The sequence below is a fragment of the Micropterus dolomieu genome, linkage group LG16 (genome assembly GCF_021292245.1).
Source record: "Micropterus dolomieu isolate WLL.071019.BEF.003 ecotype Adirondacks linkage group LG16, ASM2129224v1, whole genome shotgun sequence".
Lineage (NCBI taxonomy): Eukaryota > Metazoa > Chordata > Actinopteri > Centrarchiformes > Centrarchidae > Micropterus > Micropterus dolomieu.
In genome coordinates this window covers 84,921-108,764 of record NC_060165.1, presented here as the reverse complement: position 1 = coordinate 108,764, position 23,844 = coordinate 84,921, and the positions used below count along the sequence as shown (strand labels likewise).

At 40.9% G+C, this 23,844-nt stretch overlaps 1 protein-coding gene across 6 annotated transcripts in view; it reads right to left on the bottom strand.

Annotated features, from left to right (window-relative positions):
- LOC123984887 (pleckstrin homology domain-containing family A member 5-like) overlaps positions 1 to 23,844 on the bottom strand; it is a 165,132-nt gene that overhangs the window by 75,322 nt on the left and 65,966 nt on the right. Inside the window, exon 4 of one of the 6 annotated variants that reach the window (XM_046072114.1) lies at positions 13,177 to 14,815. The exons of the other annotated variants lie outside the window; for them this stretch is intronic. Within the exon in view, the coding sequence (XP_045928070.1) occupies positions 14,758 to 14,815 (58 nt within the window). The 3' untranslated portion in view covers positions 13,177 to 14,757. Of the gene's footprint in view, positions 1 to 13,176; positions 14,816 to 23,844 lie in introns of those variants that run through there. 6 annotated transcript variants of the gene reach the window in all.

The following is a 23,844-nucleotide window of genomic DNA, read 5'->3' as shown; positions in this document are numbered from 1 at the left end:
AATACGAAATTTTTCACCGGTTCTGACATGTTTGCAAATTTTGGTGAGTTTTCGAGTATGTTTAGGCCATGTCATTTGGGCCTACTTTGCAGAAAAAAAAAAAAAAAAAAAAAAAAAAAAAAAAAAAAAAAAAAAAAAAAAAAAAACAGCTGCACATCTGAAGTTTGCAAAAGAGCGCCTGGATGTTCCACAGCACTACTGGCAAAATAGTCTGTGAATAGATGAAACCAAAGTTGAGTTGGTTGGAAGGAAGGAAGGAGGAAAAAAGGCACAGCACACCAACATCAAAACCTCATCCGAACTGTGAGGTATGGTGGAGGGGACATCATGGTTTGGGACTGCTCTGCTGCCTCGGGGCCTGGAAGGGTTGCTATCATCGACGGAAAAATTTATTCCAAAGTATATCAAGACATTTTGGAAGAGAATGTAAGGCCATCTGTCCACCAGTTGAAGCTCAACAGGAGATGGGTGATGCAACAGGACAACGACCCAAAGCACAGAACTAAATCAACAACAGAACAGAAAATACACCTTCTGGAGTGGCCAAGTCAGAGTCCCGACCTCAGCCCGACTAAGATGCTGTGGCATGACCTCAAGAGAGTGATTCACACCACATATTCCAAGAATATTGCTGAACTGAAACAGATTTGTAAAGAGGAATGGTCCAAAATTCCTCCTGACAGTTGTTTGGGTCTGATGGAAATGTTTGGTTGAGGTTATTGCTCCCAAGGAGGGTCAACCAGTTATTAAATCCAAGGGTTCACATACTTTTTCTGACTGTTTCCACGGTGTGTTCAATAAAAACATGCAAAGAGATAATTGTTTGCGTGGAGTTAGTTTAAGCAGACTGTCTATTGTTGTGACTTAGATGAAAATCACATTTTATGACCAATTTTTGCAGAAATCCAGGTCATTTCAAAAGGTTCACATACTTTTTCTTCCCACTGTATTCTCAAAAGTACTCCTTGTCTACTTCTCTCACATCTTATATTAAACTGGTTTGTACTTTAGAGTTAAATATTTGTGTTCTTGAATTTGAATTATTTGATATATGAGCACAATTCTACAAAAAATGTTCAAATTTTAAAACGGTACCCCAATGATTTATATATATTGTGACTTGGTGACTAGGTTTTGTTGTAAAACTCTCTCCGGAGACGCATAAGACATTAAATTACTGGCTGCGTAGCACTCCCCCTGATGAGTATACAGATGCTCTTGCGTGCAATTGGTGGTGTGCAGCTGTAGTCTCAGGGTTGTCAAAAAAAAAAAAAAACAAAACCACAGTGTCATAGGTAAGAGAATATCCATGTATCTATGTCCAAAATCAAACCAATCATGTACCTTGACTAAATGAAACTTTCCATAGACATTCCAGAGAGCTACACAGTGGTGCTCTTAACTGATAGCAGCCAAAGCTGGCTGGTGTCCATTGTGTATCTGTAAGAGGGCATACAGTGCTGAAGGACTTCAGGTTCCCTCGTCTCCAAGCCAAAGGGTTTTTGATTACACATAAAATATGTCAGTAAATACCCCAATCTTAAATTTGAACAAGTTTGAAGCTTAATGGTGGTGAAGTCAAGCGACTGTAGTGTACTTTGTTCATAGCCTATGTTAGTTTGAACCGGTTACATTTACGTTTCAAAAATCATAAAATTAAATGTGTATGTATGATAAACTTTGCTGTTTGCCACAGAGATAATATTATGCAATAATCCAAAGGAAGCATCCCCTTGGCTTTTTGTCGAGGGAACCAGGACCATGCTAACGTCCTGGTAACCTACAAAAATAAGTCATCCCTGTAGGACTCTCTTATGACTACTATACCTTGCCACTCAACGTCTTTGGTCGAGCATGGCGAGGCCTGTTCTGAGTGGAACCTGTCCTGTTGAACCGCTGTATGGTCTTGGTCACCGTGCTGCAGCTCAGTTTCAGGGTCTTGGTAATCTTCTTCTAGCCAAGGTCATCTTTATGTAGAGCAACCATTCTTTTTTCAGATCCTCAGAGAGTTCTTTGTCATCAGGTGCCATGTTGAACAGGTGCCAGTGACCAGTATGAGGGAGTGTGATAGCGATACCACCAAATTTAACACACCTGCTCCCCATTCACACCTGAGACCTTGTAACACTAACGAGTCACATGACACTGGGGAGGGAAAATGGATAATTGGCCCAATTTAGACATTTTCACTTAGAGGTGTACTCACTTTTGTGTGATATTGTATATTTATTATTACTTTATTATTTTAAAGAGAGAAGAAGAAAGAGAGAGGGTAATAAAGTGTGGGTGTATGTAAATAAAACTCACTTGACCTTTGTGCCTCTGCATCACTACTGTGTTGCTGTCCCTCGCAGATTTCCATGTTAGATCATGTCATTAGTGCAGATGGTTCATTTACATTGTGTGAACAACGATTTTCTCTCTGCTTGTCTTTATTCCACTGTTTTGCTGCCTACTCACATATTTTCCCTCTTATGTAAAGTCATCAGTACCTTTTCACAATATTTGGACACCCACTCATGAGTCTAGCCTGACAGGAATATGTAGTACTAGCAATTGAGCATAAAGGAGCAGGGAAGAGGAGGATAAGGATATGTGCAGAGGGACAGATTACAACAGAGACATGGGATTCACTGAGAGAGATAAGGAGCCAGAGATAGAGGAAGAGAGGGTGGTGACATTAAGCTGACAGAGAAAAGCATTATCATTCTGTTACACAGACATATTTCTACCACAGAGCTTATATTCTCTTCCTATTATTCATCCTTCTCTGATTATAGATGCTCTGCTTCCTTTCATAATATTTTACTTATACCACATATTTCTCATATTCTACACATCTCTACATCTCTTTCCTCCTGCAGAAAAATGTGTGTCTTTTTAATATCTGGTTTAGCGTAAGGCTGGGCGATATGGCCAAAAATGTTATCACGATAAAAAAATGTCATACCATTCGATATCAACTATTATCAACTATTATTATATGAGCAACTAATATCACAATAAATAGTAAAAATAATAGTAAATAATAAATAATAGTTATTTCTCTTTAGTTTAAAGGCTGATTTTTGCTCCTGAGTCAAAATTGAAAAAAATTGATGGTTAATTGTTTGGTTAGACTATTCTTTATGGTCAGAACATGACAAACACTTTATGCCAAACAGTGGATCACTTCACAAATCCGAGGAAGAACATTAAAAACAATTACGATAAAAATCGTTTGTCAAAAAATATGATTAGTAAAAAAAATTTCAGTCCCTTTTCCTCAACAAAATAAATATCTTATATCTTAATAGAAAAATTAAGTGCTAAATAGTTCAGGTGAATTAAATCAAACATTTATTGACAATATACTGAACATTTGTTTTATTTTTATTGAGGAAAATTATATTGCGATAATTATCATTATTGTTTTATTGCCCAGCCCTAGTTAAGCACATGCATATCAGGAGAGAAAACTATGTCTAAGAAAAGAGACCTCGGAGAAACTTGGGCAACAGTGCAATTGCTGTGATTTTGAAAATGCTTATCTCCAGAAGTAAAATGTAGGGTTCAGGTTTTCTGTCTGGCTATAAACAGATTCTCCTAATGTCAGTTTATTGGTCAGGTTTCTAAATACATGGACTTTCAGCGAGATCATTTTGCAAAGATATGATCTTTTAATTTTATTGTTCTCCAAATGTCTGTTGTCCAAATCAATGGTTTGGAGGAAAGCATAAAAACTAAGCAAAACTAAACATTAAGTTCTTCAGTTTTTTACCATACAAAGTACATGGTATGTGGCTGTGTACTAGGTGCTGCACTGGGACATATGCTTTTGAATATGAAACAATTAATTCAGACTTCAGGTAAGAGCCTGGAGCCATACCATACAACAGAACAAAAATAAAGGTAACTTCCAGGTCTCAGACATAAAGTAGCACACATCTTCTACATCATCACTTAAACAGATCGAGCAATTATTTTTAATCAACAACACTGACTCTGACAATCTCACACAGTTTTGACCCCCGCAGTCCATTAAACACACAACTGTGCTATTAATTATCACAACAAACTAAGACTGCAGATCAAATGCATGAAAGTGTGAAAGACGAGAAGCAGTTTAGTTGTTTTTCAACTAAACACAGTTTTATAGTTTGATTGAGGACATGTTGGCAACATGTACCCTTCTGTTTGATTATATTGTCGAGTGGCTACACTATATGCTAACAGTTACTAGCAGTTCAGAAGTTTGACATGTTCTCATAGTTGAGATGCACCTATGTAACATGTTAACTACCTATTTTTCTGAATGCTGCTGAGATATGAATATATGCTGCCTCTCGTACGGCAAAATTGTCAGCCAAATTATTGTTTATTAGAATGCTAATTGCTAATCGCCAGCAAAGCTAATCGCTAATAGCTTGACGCACTTTAATTGTTGTCCCCTGTGTGGCTGTAATGCTCTAACGACTAGTATGGCTTGCCCGTTTTTTAATTGGCCAATGTGGTGCCTAAAATGACAAGAAGTGACATTTTGTTTTTTTGTTTTATACAGTGCCATGCATGCCAGTTATCAGTGCTTTTTCTTGCTGATTAATAGTTGTAAAGTTGTAAACCGGTGTTTATGCACAACGAGACACTCCCCAAAAGCGACAATGAGTGCTTGAGTAGAATTTTGTATCTTACAGTTACAGCGGGTGAACGAGCCGCTTTAACCAAAGTAAGTCTCTTGTCATACTACCACAGTCGCTGGAGGGAGGATGAGAGGTTTATAGAGCCAGTGTTTCCCATTGTGTTTTGCGCCGTTGCATCAGCAAAGCCTCATATCAATCACATAATAAGTATATATCTCACTTTGCCTTCCCTGAACAATCTCCCTCTCCTCCTAGTCTGCACCATGCAAGAAGAGGTGTGCACTCTACGCACAGTTTCAGTGTAAATTTTATCAGCGCGGAGCAGGTAAGATCAGCAGGTACTGCTAGCATTTTATGAAGATATGAGGCTTACTCCATTTAGTTAATGCTTTGATTCTCATCAGAAGGAAATGTAAAGTAAAGTTTGGGATAGGAGCATCAACAGTTCCATTTAATATGCTTCTGTTTTATTTATATTCCTTAATGCACAGATGCTTCTCTGTCATCATCATCATCATGCTCAGCAGCATCTGACGATACTATCTTTCTGAACTTCACGATGTGTGACCCTCCTGAAGAAGCAGCTGCTGCGGAAGGAAGTCAACCTAAAAGGCCTTGCCACATAAACTATGAGGCAAAAGCGGTGGGTAGTGGACACTGTTCAATTTCCAGTCTTGGAAAAATCCTAACAAAGGCTGGCAGTGAACACATCATGCAAGAGTATGCAAAATGAAATCTCTGAAAGATGCCACCAGAAGACAGATGATAAACATAATTGCTGCTGAGATGACACAAACACATGGGTAAGAATCATACATGTGGGCTATGAAGAAACATTGTTAGTATTTGTATAGTCATTGTGTCCAATTGAGTATAAGTAAAAGGGTCCTTACAACATTAAGCACATAATTGCCCTTAGAAATGTTGATAGCATATTCTGTATGCATGTACTTAATTACATAGGAACATTACTGCGATCCAGAGAGTGGTTCGGGATACCTTGCATGGCAGTTGTAGACCATTCAAAGAAAAACTACAGAATAAAGAGATGCCTCAGTTAATAAATCTTCCAAAAGTAGGTTTACTTATCAGTCTCTCTCTCTCTTTCTCTCTCTCTCCTTCACCCCCAACCGGTCGAGGCAGATGGCCGCCCACCCTGAGCCATGGTTCTGCTTGAGGTTTCTGCCTCTTAAAAGAAGTTTTTCCTTGCCTCTGTTGCCTAGTGCTTGCTCTTGTTGGGAACTGTTGGGCTTGTGTAAATAACATCATAGAGTACGGTCTAGACCTGCTCTTTTATGAAAAGCGCTGTGAGATAACTGTTGTTGTGATTTGGCGCTATATAAATAAAATTGAATTGAAAGTTACATACATTTTTGTTGAAATGTGTAGGCAGGTGTCAATAATATTATGTTTTGTCTTAAGATGGTGGGCCAGGCCATAGTCAACCCAGACCCTTCACCGCTGACAAAGTGTTATCTGATGAGGATGTGGAAGCAGCTATTGCTATTTTGAGACACTCTGCTGATGAAGACGCTATACGTGAGAAGATTAAAGCTACCTTCATTAATCGTCATTCAGTGGTCAACGAAGAAAAGAAAGCAGCAGATGTATTTTCAGTCTTCCCGCGGTTTCTGGACACACCAGGACTGTTAAGACATCTTCATTAGTTGAATCACTGAAATATCCCATGCAGCATGCAGTGTCACTTATCACTCCTTTCCTTAGCACTGTATTTTTGCATTACAGATAGAACAAGATTTCAGGCTCCTATTTGGTGAGGTCACTGTCAACAAATTGGTGGCCCACCAATTTCACAGTAAAAGTTATAAAGGAAAGCCATGGACTGGTACCGACCACAGAGCTCTTGGATTTTCCTGTTCTCTGTCCTGGCAAGACTCTTGATTTTAAATGTGGCCAAGTAGGATGCTCACATTCTTTTGGTAGTTTTTCTGGCTTTATGGAAGCATCTGAACAAGTGCCATGTAAGCAGTTTATTTGAGTCTGTAGAAGAAGATGATTTTACACCTCGTGTTCTTAACACAAGTAATGCCACTGATGTTGATGTGTCATCTGAATATTTAGAGGCTGAGTCCGAATTATTTTCAGCTAACCTTGTAAATAGTTGTGTAGCTGTAATTTATGATTTACAGGCAGCAGGTATATGCCAAAATGTTGTGAACTCTGTAGTGATTTCCATGGAAGAGATTGTTTAAAATATCCAGCAGCATGCTAAAGATACGGTAACAGTAGCATGTATTTAGTGATGAAAGAGAAACTGAAATGTGCATTGTCCCGCATTATCCCAGTCCTTTTGACATACAAATGTCATATGGAGTGAATGAAACAGCTCTCTTTGTTGTCCCATATTGCTTTCTCTGGTGAGCATTATACCACTGTGTTTTAAAAGTGTTGCATTAAAATTTACAGTGTAGTCAAGGCAAGTATGAGCAAATTTGTAATGTTAATTAAACAAAAAAGACAATAAATGCTGCTACTATAACCTTGTATGTTTGTGTTTATTTCCATTTGATAGATTAGATCACTGTAATTCAGTGATAGCATAATAGTAAAATCGCATCATATGACCGAGATGTAAAAAAAATAACACTGTGGAGTAAAACAAATTAAATATTATTACACATTAGAGAGTCATTTTAAAAACTAAATTTAGAGTAAAATTAACTCTATGAACAGTGTGGAAAAAACCACAGTGTTAAAGGGTTTTACACTTTTCATTGTTAATTTTCACACTGAATTGAGTAGAATTAACTCTAAAAGTTGACACTGGCCATAGAATAAATGTTACTCTATTTTTGAGTGGGACCAATTGCTATCTGAAACGGAGTTAAATTCAACTCTCTAAGAGTTGAATTGACACTATTTTTTACGGTGCAGATTTCCTGCCAAGCGTGGGCTGAACTGTGCTGATTATCTTTACAGAATCACCGACACGTTTCACTCCACTTTCATTCTCTCTCCATTGATGTGTTACAACAGCTTTACTATGCTTATTCCCCCCATATATTACTCCACATGTAGCCTACCACACTTAGATTTAACACCAATAGCACATGTGTTTCTGAGCTGTTGAAGCACACACGAGGCTCGGTATAAGGCTGGGATACATGCAGAACACACTACAAGACACCAAATGCCACCACAAGTGGTTTAGCTTAATAATTGTTGGTTCTGTCCAGCAAAAGTGACACTGACAAACGCATCGGCTTTATGAAAAATTTAATGCGTTTCAATAAAATGCACCAATATAGTCAAATAGCCAGCTAGCCATCCCATATGCTGCTTTTTGGAGTGTTCAAGTGGCCACAGAGCAACCGGTCCACTGGGAAAATCCTGGCGCTCCTGATCACAAATCCAACTACATATTAAACGATTAGCGTTAGGGCTCCGGCGGGGTGGAAGATTACGGTCGGATGTACTCATAAATCATTTTTCAGGTTCGCACGGATCTATTTTTAGGGCGTATGAGATACTCGCACAGTAGCAACGCCCATGGTGAAGTCCCTGCATTTTGTCACTGAAGTTGTCTTTGTTAAAAAAGAATTTATGCAAGGTAACAGAAATCTTTTATCCAGAGCGGTGAGGGAAGTCCAGAGGCACTCTCTATGTAAATCAACCTGGGAGTGTCTGAATGCATTTTATCTGTGCAGATATGACATACGACAGGATTTGAAATACTCTGTTAGATTATGCACGGATTAGTGTGTTTGACACATGCATTAGTGAATATAATAGCAAGAAACATGATGGGCATCACTGTACTGGGGTAGTGAGCTCTGTGTCAGCAGAGTGTGGAATCACCAGCTCTGCCTTCTAAATGATGACTTTACGTCATCTCAATGACCTCACCTTTCTAATAGGAACACAGTGTGTGTGTGTGTGTGTGTGTGTGTGTGTGTGTGTGTGTGTGTGTGTGTGTGTGTGTGTGTGTGTGTGTGTGTGTGTGTGTGTGTGTGTGTAATAACTGTTGGACTGCTGAAATTGCTCAGGACAAATCAAAACACTTCTGGTGCTCTGTATCTGTCCTCCCAGAGTGCAGCAGTATGTTTTTGTCCACAGAAAACAAGCTGTTGTCAGGCCAAAACATAACTTAGGTTATCCACACCCTTACTCCTTGTCCCTCTCTCCCCTTTCTTCTTCAATATTTCTCGACATTCTACGCCAGGTACTGTTAATACTGCCAATAAACCAGAAAGGGCCTTAACATAATCAGTAAATGAGCAGCAATGGAGTTTTTTGTGTTCTTGCCAATGTCCACTCAGTTAGATCTGCACCAGCATCCAACAATGCTCCGCTAACATCATCCGATTTATGGTTTTAGTCTGTGGCAGGGGAACACTGCAGTGGGGAAACTCCATAACACTGGCTACACATCATCGACTGTGTGTGTGGAGGGAGAGATTTGGGGGGTGTATGCGCACATATTCAACCGAGTCAAACTGGAAGCCAGACAAGAAACTACAGCTGCTCCATTCAACAGCTGCATTTCTAAACAGTCACACAAAATGACCGACTTTTGTGTTTTCTCAAGCCTGTTAGTGCTGCCATCCCCTGCTTTTACATTCATAAACAGAAATCAAACATAAGCCTCCACTGACTCCAGAGCAGCGGGCTCACCTCGAAAATCCTATTCATGTTATCAATTTGTTTGTTTTGCACACACAAACATGTGCATACACACACATACACACAATGATGAGGGGATTGGTGGACTTGAGCTCAGCTCTTGAAACCCAGATTGAGAACATTAGCGTAGTGAGAAAGGACTGTTAGCTACCAGTGTGGATTGAGGGAATTTCATAAGCTTGGCACAGTTCAGACCGCTCCATCGTAATCCTGGGCAGCCGCAGCACTAGATTACCTATTCATCCTGCATGCAGCATGACAGGAGATGAGCCTGACAGGGAGAAGACAGAGGGCAGTGTGCCATCTCTGAAGCACAGAGGAGCTGTGCCTGCTAGGCCACTGCTGCAGGACTTTGGTTTAAACTTAAAAGAAGTTATATACATACACACATATACATACACACACACATTTAGCCAGGACTGATCAGTCTTTTGTCTCTCTCCTCCCAGGCTGACGTCCTACTGGGTTTGTCTTGTGTTTCTTCTTTTGTTAATTCTGACAACATACACATCTCACTCATCCATTCACTGCTGACACAACTGATAGTCATACTTTGCCACACCACATATTATTGGTGATCATTTAATTCTTCTTTTACTTTTATAATAAATCATACCATTGGCTTGCAAACCTGTTGTGTCTCACCTCCTTTTAGTCACGGGCTAAGAGTTGGCTTGTGACAAGTGGGGGCTCGTCCGGGATCCTCTCTTCAGGTGCGAGGGGTTCTGGAATTTGTTTGTTAGGGTGATGGGATATATTCTATGTAATTTTTGGATCCCTATTTTCTGTCTACTGGTCCAGTGGTTTATCAACCATACAATTTAGACATACACCATTTTAATGCCATGTGTTTTTTCCTATTCCTCTGCTCTCTTCCGTTCGTTTCCCTGTTCTTCCTCCTCTTAAAGTGCTCCTCTAGTACTGAGGTTGCAGAACTGGTATGATGGGAGACTTGCTGGAGAATGCAGTTTGATTAGTAAAGTGTGGCATATGGGTAACGTATTGATAAATTACGGTCTAGCTTGATATTGTAATATGAATGGTTATGAGTGATGTATATTGTATTGTTAACTGCTCTATGCCAAATTCAAGGTTCTTAGAAGCCGGAAGGGGGAGGGGTCGTAACATCCCCCCCCGGATGTTACGACCCCTCCCCCTTCCAGCTTCCTTTTTTTTCCTGCAGGAGGCTGCGGGCAGGGAGGCTGATTGGGCTGGGCAATCACCTGTGCAGCTATGCCTTCAGAGCTTATTTAGCCAGGACTGATCAGTCTTTTGTCTCTCTCCACCTAGGCTGACAACGAAACTTGCCTTGCCTTGATGGGCCGTTTAATACCCGTACAATGTGAGCAGTCATGGCTAACCATGGGACCTTACAGTGTGAGCACGTAAATTGTGAGCTTTGGCTTTACATCGCACAAGATCTACTCATACAGTGAGTTGGAATTAATCAAGATTTCTAAAATTGTGCAGTATGCCCAGCTTAAGCTGTGTCTGCTGCTGGTGCCAGTTGCTGCACCGCAATAGTAGACAAAACTGACCCACAATCTGAAAGTGGACAGACGTTTTATCAGGTTTCTACAATGTGAAATCTTTAGCTTCAGCTTACCATTAGTCCCATACACAACAGAATTTGGAGCTCTGTGATTGGATGTTTCTTATTAAAATGTACCTTGGGAGCAGTCATTGCCTTCTCTCATTAAGGTTTCATGTACACAGGTTTGTGTCTTTGGTCATATTTTCAAAGAACAAGGTATTTAACAAGGTAGTAAATAAACAGGTGCATTAAGGGACAGTCTAATTAATTCTGGTCTTCTTACTCTTTTTTTTTTCCTGAATGCAATGTTGTGAACACTTTTAAACATTGCAAGTCTTGTACAAGCCCTGGCCCCGACAACGTTAGCAGCCGCATGCTGACCCATTGTGCGGACCAATTAGGCTTAATTTTTTATCATATTTTTAACCTGTCTTTGTGCCAACATTAGTCCCAAACTTATGGAAACAATCTACAACTATTCCCATCGCAAAAAGCAACCACCCCCAAATTCTGAATGACTACAGACCTGTGGCTCTAACTTCATTAGTTATGAAGTGAACGGACCAATAACTACATTGTAAAGTTTGCAGATGACACAATCATAGTAAATTTAATGGACAAATAAGGAGCAGCGGCTCTACTCTGAGCTCCTCGCGGCTGAGGAAACCCATTTCGGCCGCTTGTACCCGCAATCTCTTTCTTTCGGTCATGACCCAGCCTTCATGACCATAGGTAAGGGTAGGAACAAAAACTGACCGGTAGATCGAGAGCTTTGCCTTACGGCTCAGCTTTCTTTTTGTCACAACGGTGTGGTAAAGGGAGTGCAAAACCGCCCCCGCTGCTCCGATTCTCCGGCCAATCTCCTGCTCCAGTATCCCCTCACTCGTGAACAAGACCCCGAGGTACTTGAAATCCTTCACTTGGGGTAAGGACTCATTCCCTACCTGTAGCTGGCACTCCACCGGTTTCCTGCTGAGAACCATGGCCTCAGATTTAGAGGTGCTAATCCTCATCCCAACCGCTTCACACTCTGCTGCGAACCAATCCAGTGAGAGCTGAAGGTCATGGACCGATGATGCCATCAGGACCACATCAGCTGCAAAAAGTAGTAACGAAATCCCACACCCACCGAACCACAACCCCTCCCCTCCCCACCACGACTACGCCTATATATTCTTTCCATGAATATCACAAACAGGATTGGTGACAAAGCGCTGCCCTGGCGAAGGCCAACCCTCACCTGGAAAGAGTCCGACTTACTGCCGAGTACTCGGACACAGCTCTCGCTTTGGATGTACAGGGATTGGATAGCCCTGAGAAGGGACCCCCTCACCCCATACTCCTGCAGCACCTCCCACAGTATCTCTCGGGGGACCCGGTCATATGCCTTATCCAGATCTACAAAGCACATGTAGAGTAAAGAGCTGGTCCGTTGTTCCACGACCAGGACGAACACCCCATTGTTCCTCTTCAATCCGAGGTTCAACTATCGGCCGAACCCTCCTTTCCAGCACCTTGGAGTAGGCTTTACAAGGGAGGCTGAGAAGTGTGATACCCCTGTAATTGGCACACACTCTCTTGTCCCCCTTTTTGAACAGGGGAAACACCACCCCAGTTTGCCACTCCTTGGGCACTGTACCCGACTTCCACGCAATGAGTCGTGTCATCCAAGACAGCCCATCCACACTCAAAGCTTTCAGCATTTCTGGGCAGATCTCATCAATCCCTGGGGCTTTGCCACTGTGGAGTTGTTTGACTACCTCAGTGACTTCCACCAGGGAAATTGACGAGAATCAGCCTCCAGCTCTGCCTCTGCTCTGTTGACATTGTTTTATAAATCTTTTATTGATCCATCTTTACTTTTTCATGTATTTGCTGGTATGCTTCGCTTAGTAAACGGAAAAACACATTAGCAATGGTAAATAAAGTTAGCAGCAAAATCATCGGGATTCAGCAGATAAAACTAACTGAACTGTACAACAAAGGTGCTTAAAAACTCAGAATCCATCGTGTCTGATAGATCTCACCCCCTGCATGCAGATTTTAAGATGCTGCCTTCTGGTTCCCACTTCAGCCACCAGCCAAAACAAACCGATGTAAATTCTCCTTCGTACCCTCTGCTCTCTCTCTGCTTAACTCTGTAAAGAATAGTCTGCACTTAAGGCACACTTGAACTTAAACTTTTAATGTTGTGGTTTTTATTTACCCCTATGTCTGTCATGTACTGTATGTCTAATTCTTTGCTACTGCAGCAAAACTAATCACCCCTCGGGGACAAATAAAGGTCTTGAATTTAATTGATAGTTGACAGTTGAATTAACACAGATGCTCATCTTTGGTACTGATTCAACCAGGAGAGTTACCTGTCAGTCACCTTAATGCTGTGTATAATTTTTTTTATTTTTATTTCCAGGACATTTCCATGCACATGGATACACAAACTTTTATTTTTATTTGATTCCCCCCCACAGACAGACCAGTTCTTGCATAAGAGCAGCAGTGGAGCGGCCAGTTGGTTGAATTAGTACATTTTCTTCCAGTAATGTTACGTCAGGTCTCAGGACACAAGATCCTGCTTTCACACTGGCTGGTTCAGACAACCAGGCCAGATGACACATGACTGTGACTGCATCAACAGTGACGCCACTAACACAGCTGACTCTTCATCATCCACACACACCCTCATAATAATCCAAATGTTATTACTGTCAGGATGACTATCTGGGAGTAAGAACATGTTGCAGGTCAGTTTTTAACAACTGCTTAAACACAAAATCTAGACATTTCACACGATTTCTGAAACCTTTCCTTTTCCAAACACAACCAATCAACACACACATGCACTCCTCACTAAGCATTCACTGCTTTAGTATAGGCCTATAAATAGCCCAAAGGTCACTTTAACTGCTTTGAGCAATGGATGCTAACAATACAAAGAGAGCAAGGGGATGAGGATAAAGAGGAAGGAGAAAGAGTTGGAAGGGCAGAAAGATTAGGAAAGGACTAGTGAGATCAGGGCTGTACTCACTGATCACGTGACCAGCCATGGGTTGACCATGAGAGAGACCAACTTTAGTCGCTTTAAAGAGGCATCCATTAACTCCAACATTCAGAAATGACAACAGGTATCTATACTGTCAAATACATATTTCTGCACAGTATTACATAAACATTTGTAGGTCTAAGTGAACTAAAAGAGCTGAAAGGATGCAGGATAGATGCTGAGCTGGTCTTCTTGCTGTTGGACTAGTCAGTAATAATGTAATAGCTGGCTGGCTGTGTTTTGCGTTGATGGCTTGCTTGAAGTTTGCCTGTGTTAGCTTTATTCAGCTTCTGGGCTCGGAGACTTAGCTACACTGGATAACATAATATAAAATGTTTGGAATCGGAAAGTCAAAGAAAACATTTGGAGGACAAAGTGTCTTCACCCAGCCTGCCAGGGATAAAGGCTGCAGCCACACAGATATTTGTGTGTGTGTGTGTGTGTGTTTAGACAGCAAGCACCATCATTGTGTCCTGACCTAAATGGACATACACAACAGCGTAAAATGAGTATGCTGCATTCAAAGGCAGCGTGGGGGGAAAATAGTACAGATTTCCAGAGGAAAACAAGCTGAGGGGAGTGTGAAGACACTGCACAGGAAACAGATGATTGTGTTACCTCTGGCCCCTCTGATCTCACTTCCTGAGAATCACTTTGGAGGGGCCATAGATCATTAATACAGACATTCACACACAACCAAATCAGGCAGATGAACTGATGCAGATCATTTTTTGTAGACAGTATTCCAATGGTAAGATATCTATTACTTGTTCACTTTTCTCATTTTGTAGAATGGGTTTTGTGGGCTTATCTGGGCTTGAGCTTGGAGACAGAAAACCTGCGCCAAGATACTTTACTGTCCACATCAACATGTCCACGAGAATCTTCTTGATATAAATCTGCAAGGATTTGCATGATCAGGCATTTTGGGATGCACCCGGATTGTAGCCACAAGACCTGTTCCTCCAACTGCACCTGCGTTAAAATGTGCACATTTTTAATTCATCAATTTTCTGCAAATAATTTTTGACAATCAATTCATTATATAAGTTACTTATCAATAGAAATACTATAGAAAGCTCTGCAAAAACCTAGTAAGCAGATACTGAAGTTAAGATTAGCATTCTGCTCGAGGTTTCAGGGTACTTAAAAGGGAGCTCATTGACACTGTCACCAAGTGCTTGGTCATGGTGGGAATGGTTGGGTTTCTGTAAAAAAAATTATATATTTATTTAATATAGAAATAAAATGTAATTTAATTGCACACCCTGGCTGAAAATGCACTATTTTGGTTGGAAGACACTGAGCTGCAGTGAGCAGAGAGACAGACCTCTAAAATTCCACACAGACCTCCTCTCCATGCCAGTGTTGCTCACAGTACATCATATTTCAAAACAATTTCCCACAATTTGTTTTTGGTACAATGACCTCCAGTCTGGTACCACTTAGACATATACGAAACACATGTAAGGATAATTCCAGGTGGTATAGGCTCAAACATATCCTATAATCATATAATACACACAGCCCTACGCTGGAAAAAATGGAGGATCCCAGGAGGGGTCATTCAAAGTCATGTCTATCTCTTATCACTGAGCTGCATTTAGGCAGCCTCAGCTGGGATTATGCATTTCTGTCTGCTGCAGGTCTATCTATTAACAGCCATCAAGACCAAATGAATCAGCTCTCTAACATTTCCATGTTGCTTTGTAGCAGCACTGAGGTCAAACTGTCTGTTTATCCCAATGTATTCCTGCAGATCAGGAGGGATGAAACATGCTCTTACAGAATGGGGACTGGGTACCGGGCTTTAGAAAAACACACATACACGCATACACATAGATAACTAGCAATGACATCCTATACTTATATTTAGGACAGGCTCAGGTGAGTACTTTGTACCTGAAAGATTAAAAACACATATTCATTATATTATGTATATTATATTATATTCATTAGGGGCGAGTCAGGGCTGAATCTGCTGAAAACACAAATTTCTTGTTGATTCTGCTTGGATAATAACTTGATTAATCATTCAATTTGTAGCCAATCCATTTTCTATCAATGACGTAATTAATAATCAGCTAATTGTTTGAGACTTAGTTAACAGCACTAATACTAGCACTAATACATACTTTTTAAAAGTCAGATTGTGATTGCAATGTTCTCGGTTCATTTTCAGTTTGGGACTTATATATCCTACCCCTCTCTCATCCTGACCATTTTCTGTTTGGATCTCTATTTTGACCTCTCTGGTGAAGCAAAATGTTGTTCTTCCGACTTTAGTGTCTTCATGTGCTCTAAAGTCAGAATGTGGAATCAACATGGAAGCTCCTACAAAGATGTGTTGGATTAGCATTATCAGAGCGTATAAACAACACGCAGACATCTAGTTCACTCTACATGGACAGCAAACTCACAGTTATAACCATATTACAAATGACATGTTTGCAAAATATGTATATGCAATACGTGATTTTGCTTGAATCAAAGTTCGGTATACTTCTTTATGTCCAATGTACACTTCTTGTATTTCTCTATTTGCAATAAAGATTTAAAGGTTAAGTGTGTAAGATTTAGTGGCATCTAGCGGGGAGTTCTGCGAATTGCAACCAAGGGTCTAAGCTATAGTGGCCGACACGCTCTGTCTGCTCTTGTGCTAAATAATTCCTAAGCCTCCGTTTTCTTTTCTTATTTCTAATAAACCAGCCAACTACTACTACTAATGTTATTTGTTCTTCATCTTCTTTGTACATATTAAACGTAGTGACGAAATGCGCTGTGTAGAGCCGTTTGTGCTACTGTAGAAACATGGCAGCGCAACATAACAACGTCCATGGAAGGGGACCCGCGGTTATGTAGCTTGAAATGGAAAGAGATGTCGCTGTTATATTTTTAAAACCACCATAATTTAAATACTCCATGGTGTTGCGGTGGAGGCCAAAATCTCAGAGACACATATCTCAAAACCTGGATAAATAAAACCAAAACTATGTCCATGAACACACACACACACAAAGCTTTTACAGAGCTGAATCCATCCAGGAATATATGCATTACATTAACGTTAAAATGTATGAAACTACAAAACTGAGTCAATATTACAGCTACTTCACCTACTGTACATACATGTCTTGATTTGTGTGCAGGTTGAATTTCTTTTCTTGACATACAACACACAAAGAACACTCACACACACACACACACACACACACACACACACACACAATCTGGCCTTCTGCATTATTAACAGGCTGAGTCAGAGAGGTCAGGATGACCTGTGTGCAGAAAGCTTTCCTATCGCTCTATCTGGAATTACATTGTCGTGGTGCAGTAAATGGCTGGGGAAGGATGAAATATGTGAGTGTGTGTGGGAAAACCACAGAGGAATGTAACTGATAAACCAATAAGAAAAACAAAGAAACGTGTTTTACAGCTTGGTATGTTTCTTGTGGACACGCCTTCCATTTTTGCTGTTAGCGTTTGGTGGATTAAAAATAAACCCCACTTAAAAATAGTATTCTCAGTCTTTTGGATTATAAAAGTGTTCATTGAGCCATAGAGGTTTCTCAATCAGGGATCATATTTAGCATCAGGACCCTAAATAGTAGTTGATGGTGGTATTTGTGCCCTGATTCTAGTCTGACCCATAGTGTAGCATCACAGTGTATCTTCACTCAGCATTCAAATCCCTCAGGTTACCACCAGCCTACACAAACATATCTGAACGCCTCTGACCAAGTAAGCCATAATCATCAAACCGTCAGGTTAAATGTGGTGTCTTTTGAGCTCCATGACTCGCTCTGCAGTATGTTCAGAAGTCTGATTGGGTGTCAGACAGTCAGCAGAGACAGCGTAAGACGCATACACAGTCACCCACACATTGAACACACACACATCCACAAACAAACAAAAAGAAATGCCACCCAGAGAGTGCAAACCTCCCCTAACCCCCCCTCAACAATTCTTCAATTTACCGTTCCACCTGAACATATCATTCCTTGGCTTCAATTTGAAGATAAATTGATTTCTTGACTTCCCTTAGGAATTGGAATTAAGCCTCTATCTCCATTAGTTCCACAGTTAGATTCCAATCAATAATTGTTAAACAGTGGAACTCTCAGATCTGGATCACCAACAAAATCTTATCGACTTTTCTTTGGCTCAAGGCATCAGTCCAGTAAATTTATTGGTAATGCACTTTTTGAGATATCTTGCTGTCATACACAGACAAACTAATTAACACACATTAAACTGTATGTTCCCTGGTGGAAGAAATACCTACTTAAATACACAGTACAGTATATCACTGCTTATTTAAAGCATTTTTAAAGCGGTCATATATGCTTTTTGGCCTTTTGCCTTTACTTTATTGTGTTATTTCTCTTTTTTGTTCATGTAATAGGTTTGCAAAGTGAAAAAGCTCAAAGTCCACCCCAAAGGAAGTTCCCATCTCCCACAGAACTGCCTGAAAACTTCTCGTTTGTAGTCCAGCCTTTTTTTGCATTACCATGTTACGTCACAAGGTAACACTTGTCATAACGCTCGCCTAGCGGCTAGTCAGGCATGCCCTCAAAAACACCGGTGGAAAAACACACTGAGCTGCAGCACACAGTGACAAGACGTCCGCCTGCTGCCTCTCCTCTCCCTTCCAAACACTAGCTACCCTCCAGGCAGAAGACTGCCGCCCTACTCTGCTTCTGATTGGCTAGCAGTCCTTAACTAGGTACTCCACATGTGCAACTCACAACAAAGATCATTTAGAGACAATATGTATCACTCCATAGCTAAAACAGAGCGTGCAACACACAGGGTGAAAAGAGGAGCTGCAGCAATGTGCAGTAGGACAAAAATATGGTGTGGACATTTTCACTTAGGGGTGTACTCACTTTTGTTGCCAGTGGTTTAGGCAAAATTGGCTGTGATTTTGAGGGGACAGCAAATTTACACTGTTATACAAGCTGTACACTCACTACTTTACATTGTAGCAAAGTGTCATTTCTTCATTGTTGTCACATGAAAAGATGTCATCAAATATTTACAAACGAGAGGGGTTTGCTCACTTTTGTGAGATACTGTGTGTACAACATGTCTTCAGTGTCCTGTTCTGTTACTCCTTTGCTTCTGCAGCAGCCCAGTTTTCCCTCAGGCATGGTTCCAGCATCAAATAATCTAATCTGAGTGAAGCTACAGTATTTATAATACTCACGTAAATTATCCTTGTATGAAATATAATTTGTTTCACTTTGAAAAAGATCCAAACACATGACCACAACCACAAGGTTACATGAATTCACTCAGCACGCTTTAATGCAGTGTTGGAGTATAGTATGGTGTGCAGATTTGTGTGATTATTTGTGTATTTAGGTTGTACAGGAAACTATCCATGGGTAGATCTGCCCCACCCAGCCAACGACCCACTTAGGAACTCTCTGTCCCAAAAAACCCCACTAATCATGATTTTGCAGAGCTAGTAATAACTGTGATAATGCACACACTCACAGACACACACTTGCTTGTTAAGATGGAAACATCTGCAGAGTGTGTGACTGAGTGACACGTCCCAACACTTCTGTCTTCTCCTTTCCCTCTCTTTGCTTCTTAATTCTCTTAATTTCCTCTCCACCATCTCCCTTTGCATCTTATGATACTTTCACCACAGAAGATTGCTCTATCTGCTCTCTTGTAGATATCCCGCCCAAAATATTAGAATATTAAAATGAAGAACGTATAATTCAGATATTTAAAAACTTTTCTATGATATTCTATGAAGAATCTAGATCAACTGTTAGTGTCTTACCGTGTTTAAACACATTATCAAAATTAGTTTCTAATAAATGTGAGATGAGACATTGCAGAAGCCTGCTTCATTGTAGATTTGAAATATTCATTTTAAATAGCTGCTCAGTCGGTTTGGGCATTTGAAGAGGCTGAGATCATTGACTTATCATAATACTCCCTGAGGTTCACTGATTGTTCTGAGATAAGGCTCGTTTGTTGGCACTGGATGTTACAGACTGAAAGCAAAATATTAACTTGTTAAATGTAGTATGGCTTTGTGAGGCCACATTTTTTGAACATTCTGTTTAAAGTCAGATACAAATGGCCAACCCTGAGAGCATGAAAGAAGGAAAGTGAGCAGAGAAGACAATACCGCTCGCTCTAACCAGATACATCCATTACTCTCTTCGGATTAAATTCTGTCCTTGTTTGCTCTCAAAACCTGTTCTGTGCTCATGAATGTGTCCCTGCATGCTGCAGTCTCGCCCACTAGTTGTATAGAACCTGCCTCATGTCTGCAAAGACATGCAGTTGTGCAAGTCTATACCTAAGTATGTAAATGGATTTCCTTTAGAGATTCCCTGTTTGGGTTTGATCAATCTATCTATCTCACACATACAGACACTCACACACAAACTATAACAAAGTATTTCCACAGCGTTTAACACTGCCCATACCCTGCTAAAAAAAATGCATATCATATCTTACCAAGATGGAAGGTGTAATAAATTTTTTTCTATCAATGGAAAAAATAACTACAGTTAATGACAGGTATCACTCATAGTGATGAATCTACAGAGAATTATCACCAATTCTGCAGTTCCCCTCTGCTTTACAGAGCATTTTAGCCTCTTGCAGCTGGTTGTTGGGTTCAGTCTAACAGCTCTCACCAGCAGCAGCTGTTTACAGTGAAAAGGTTCTGAAAAAGCACCATCCACAATCTGCTCAGCAGTAAGCAGCACACAGACACAGTTAGCATCTCTGATAATGATTTTGCCGTACCGTTTACACTGGTGACAACTATCCCTTTGAAAGAGTACTCTAACAATTAAGCATTGCACTCCTATAACGCTGCTGGACTCATGGTAGGCAGTTAAAAAAAAAAAAATGAATGCAGCAGAATCAGAGAAATTCCCTTTTTTTTTATTCCAGACATTCTTCACTACCTGGCACCTACATTACCCACAATGTAACTTTGTTGTTATGCTAATAGCCGCCAATATAGCCTGCAGCCTGCAGCAGAGATAAGCAGCGAGCAGCTTAAAATGGCTGGAGTTCCTTTTTAATGTTCCAGGTGTGTGAGCAATGTTGTAAGGACAATATTGGATTTTCATTATTGTTGTGAAGAAGTAACTTTAACTGTATGGTTTTTAATTTACTTTTATTAGCCCCAAATGTACATGACAACTCCTACTGTAACAGAAAAAGGTTTGTCCACCACCACCTAAATTATTCTTGCATGTATACTAACTCATGCGTATATACAATAACTCACATTAGGACTGGGTAAGACAACAACAACAGCACAAAGATGTTCTGATTCATCACAGTTGAGTCTACTGAATGATCCAATACCGATTCTAACAAATACCAGGATCATGCTTTTGTGTCTTTTCACAGTGAATAAGCATAAATTAGCAATAATGTTATGTAAGCTGTAGTTATTTTTGTCCAGTGAACTGTGTTCACAATTTAGCATAACATTAATGTGCACTTCAATCAATGTTATTATCATGGTTATGGTGTTGCTTACTAGTGGAATAAAAAAACATTTATGTTCCCAGAATAAATTCTGTGAAGTGCTTTCACATATTAATCTCAAGAAGCATTACATTTCTTCAGAGCTTTATTGTCTGTCTGAGCATCACTGAGCTCAGACTCAGCTGCAGTGGATGCATGAAGCAGTGATTTCTGGTGGGCGGGGAATAACAAGGCCACGTTCATGTTACTTTCACTGCTTATTTTATAATTTCCCTAAGCACTGAGTGGCTGCCAAACTAAACCACACACACACACACACACTAGAGAGAAAGACACTTGTACACACACTGAAAGCGGAAGAGAGAAATAGGCAAAGACAGCCGCGGTGGTCTGACACGACCATTGCCCCTCTTCTTTTCTCAGCGTCACTTCCAGGTTACACTCTTTTCATTTCATTTCTCAATCTTTTTCTGTTCATTTTTTATTCATCCGTCTATGTGTCTGCAGCTATGCTTTGCTGCAGATGCTCTCCTCCTCATTCATGTCCACGTGCCTCAGGCTAAATGACAACTCCACGAATCAGGCCCTGTTTGTTACCAGTCCCGTTACAGAGGTCAAGGGTCAGCTGCATGTCAGAGTCAGTAAAGTCAGATTCCAACCTAGTCAGGGTGTAGTTTTGACCTCTCAAATCCTCTTATTCCCTTTATGTCTCTTCTACTCTATCTGCTTGTTCCAGCTCATCGGTGAAGCTATTTTATGTTCATAGTGGAATATGTTAATCCAATCTGCTGTGTTTTATATATGTGCATTTTTACATCAAAGAGGAAGTACTTGCAGCCCAGTGCATCAGTTTATCCATTTTTTCCCATATCTCAGCCTCACATACAGTATCTCACAAAAGTGAGTACACCCCTCACATTATTGTAAATATTTGATTATATCTTTTCATGTGACAACACTGAAGAAATGACACTGACACTTTGCTACAATGTAAAGTAGTGAGTGTACAGTGTAAATTTGCTGTGCTTTGCATGCTTGGCCAGTCCATCACCTTTACCCTCAGCTTCATTAGCAAGGCAGTGGTCATCTTGGAGGTGTGTTTGGGGTCGTTATGTTGGAATATTGCCCTGCAGCCCAGTCTCCGAAGGGAGGGGATCCTGCTCTGCTTCAGTATGTCACAGTACATGTTGGCATTCATGGTTCCCTCAATGAACTGTAGCTCCGCAGTGCCGGCCGCACTCATGCAGCCCCAGACCATGACACTCCCACCACCATGCTTGACTGTAGGCAAGACACACTCGTCTTTGAACTCCTCACCTGGTTACCGACACACACGCTTGACACCATCTGAACCAAATAAGTTTATCTTGGTCTCATCAGACCACAGGACATGGTTCCAGCAATACATGTCCTTAGTCTGCTTGTCTTCAGCAAACTGTTTGCAGGTTTTCTTGTGCATCATCTTTAGACGAGGCTTCCTTCTGGGACGACAGCCATGCAGACCAACTTGATTTTTTTTCCAAGATGGCGCCGCAGACGGCCGCCTCGGGATTACGCTCCATAGAGCTTTTTGTGTTTATGTTAATTAACGCTGTTTTCTGCTGCCCCTCTCTGGTAACTTTTACCAGAGAAGAGCTCTTAAACATTGGACTTTCAACTGCTCATACTATTCCACCGCTCCTTATTGACCCTGGAACTTTCCCAGAGTTACTAGTTGGAGGAGCGGCAGCTCTGTTTGGGATCCTTCGTAAACGGTGCAGGGGAAAACAAGCAGGCGCACTGGTTAAGCTGAGACAGCGGGGATTTCGCACGGCGCTCCCTTCAATCCACCTGGCGAATGTCCGCTCTCTGGACAACAAAATGGACGAACTGTTGCTCCTCCCTGCTCATTGTTCTTGGGGACTTTAACAAAGCAAACCTCTGTCATGAACTTCCAAAGTACAGACAGCATATTAAGTGTCCCACCAGGGACACACTGGACCACTGCTACACAACATTAAAGGACGCCTATCACTCTGTTCCCCGTGCAGCCTTGGGACTCTCTGATCACTGTCTGGTTCATCTTATCCCAACACACAGGCAAAAACTGAAATCTGCTAAACCTGTTGTAAAGACTGTGAAAAGATGGACCAACGAGTCAAAGCTGGAGTTACAGGCTTGCTTTGACTGCACTGACTGGAGTGTTTTTGAGGCTGCAGCCACTGACCTGGACGAACTAACTGACACTGTGACATCTTACATCAGTTTTTGTGAGGACATGTGTGTGCCGACTAAAACCTTACGCACATACAACAACCAAAAACCCTGGTTCACAGCGAAACTCAGGTAGCTTCGTCAGACCAAGGAGGAGGCCTTCAGAAGTGGGGACAGAGTCTTGTACAACCAGGCCAGGAACACTCTGACTAAAGAGGTCAAAGCTGCAAAGAGGTGCTACGCTGAAAAGCTAAATAACAGCTTTGCAGCCAACGACCCTGCCTCAGTGTGGAGAAGCCTACGGACACTCACAAACTACAAGAGACCAT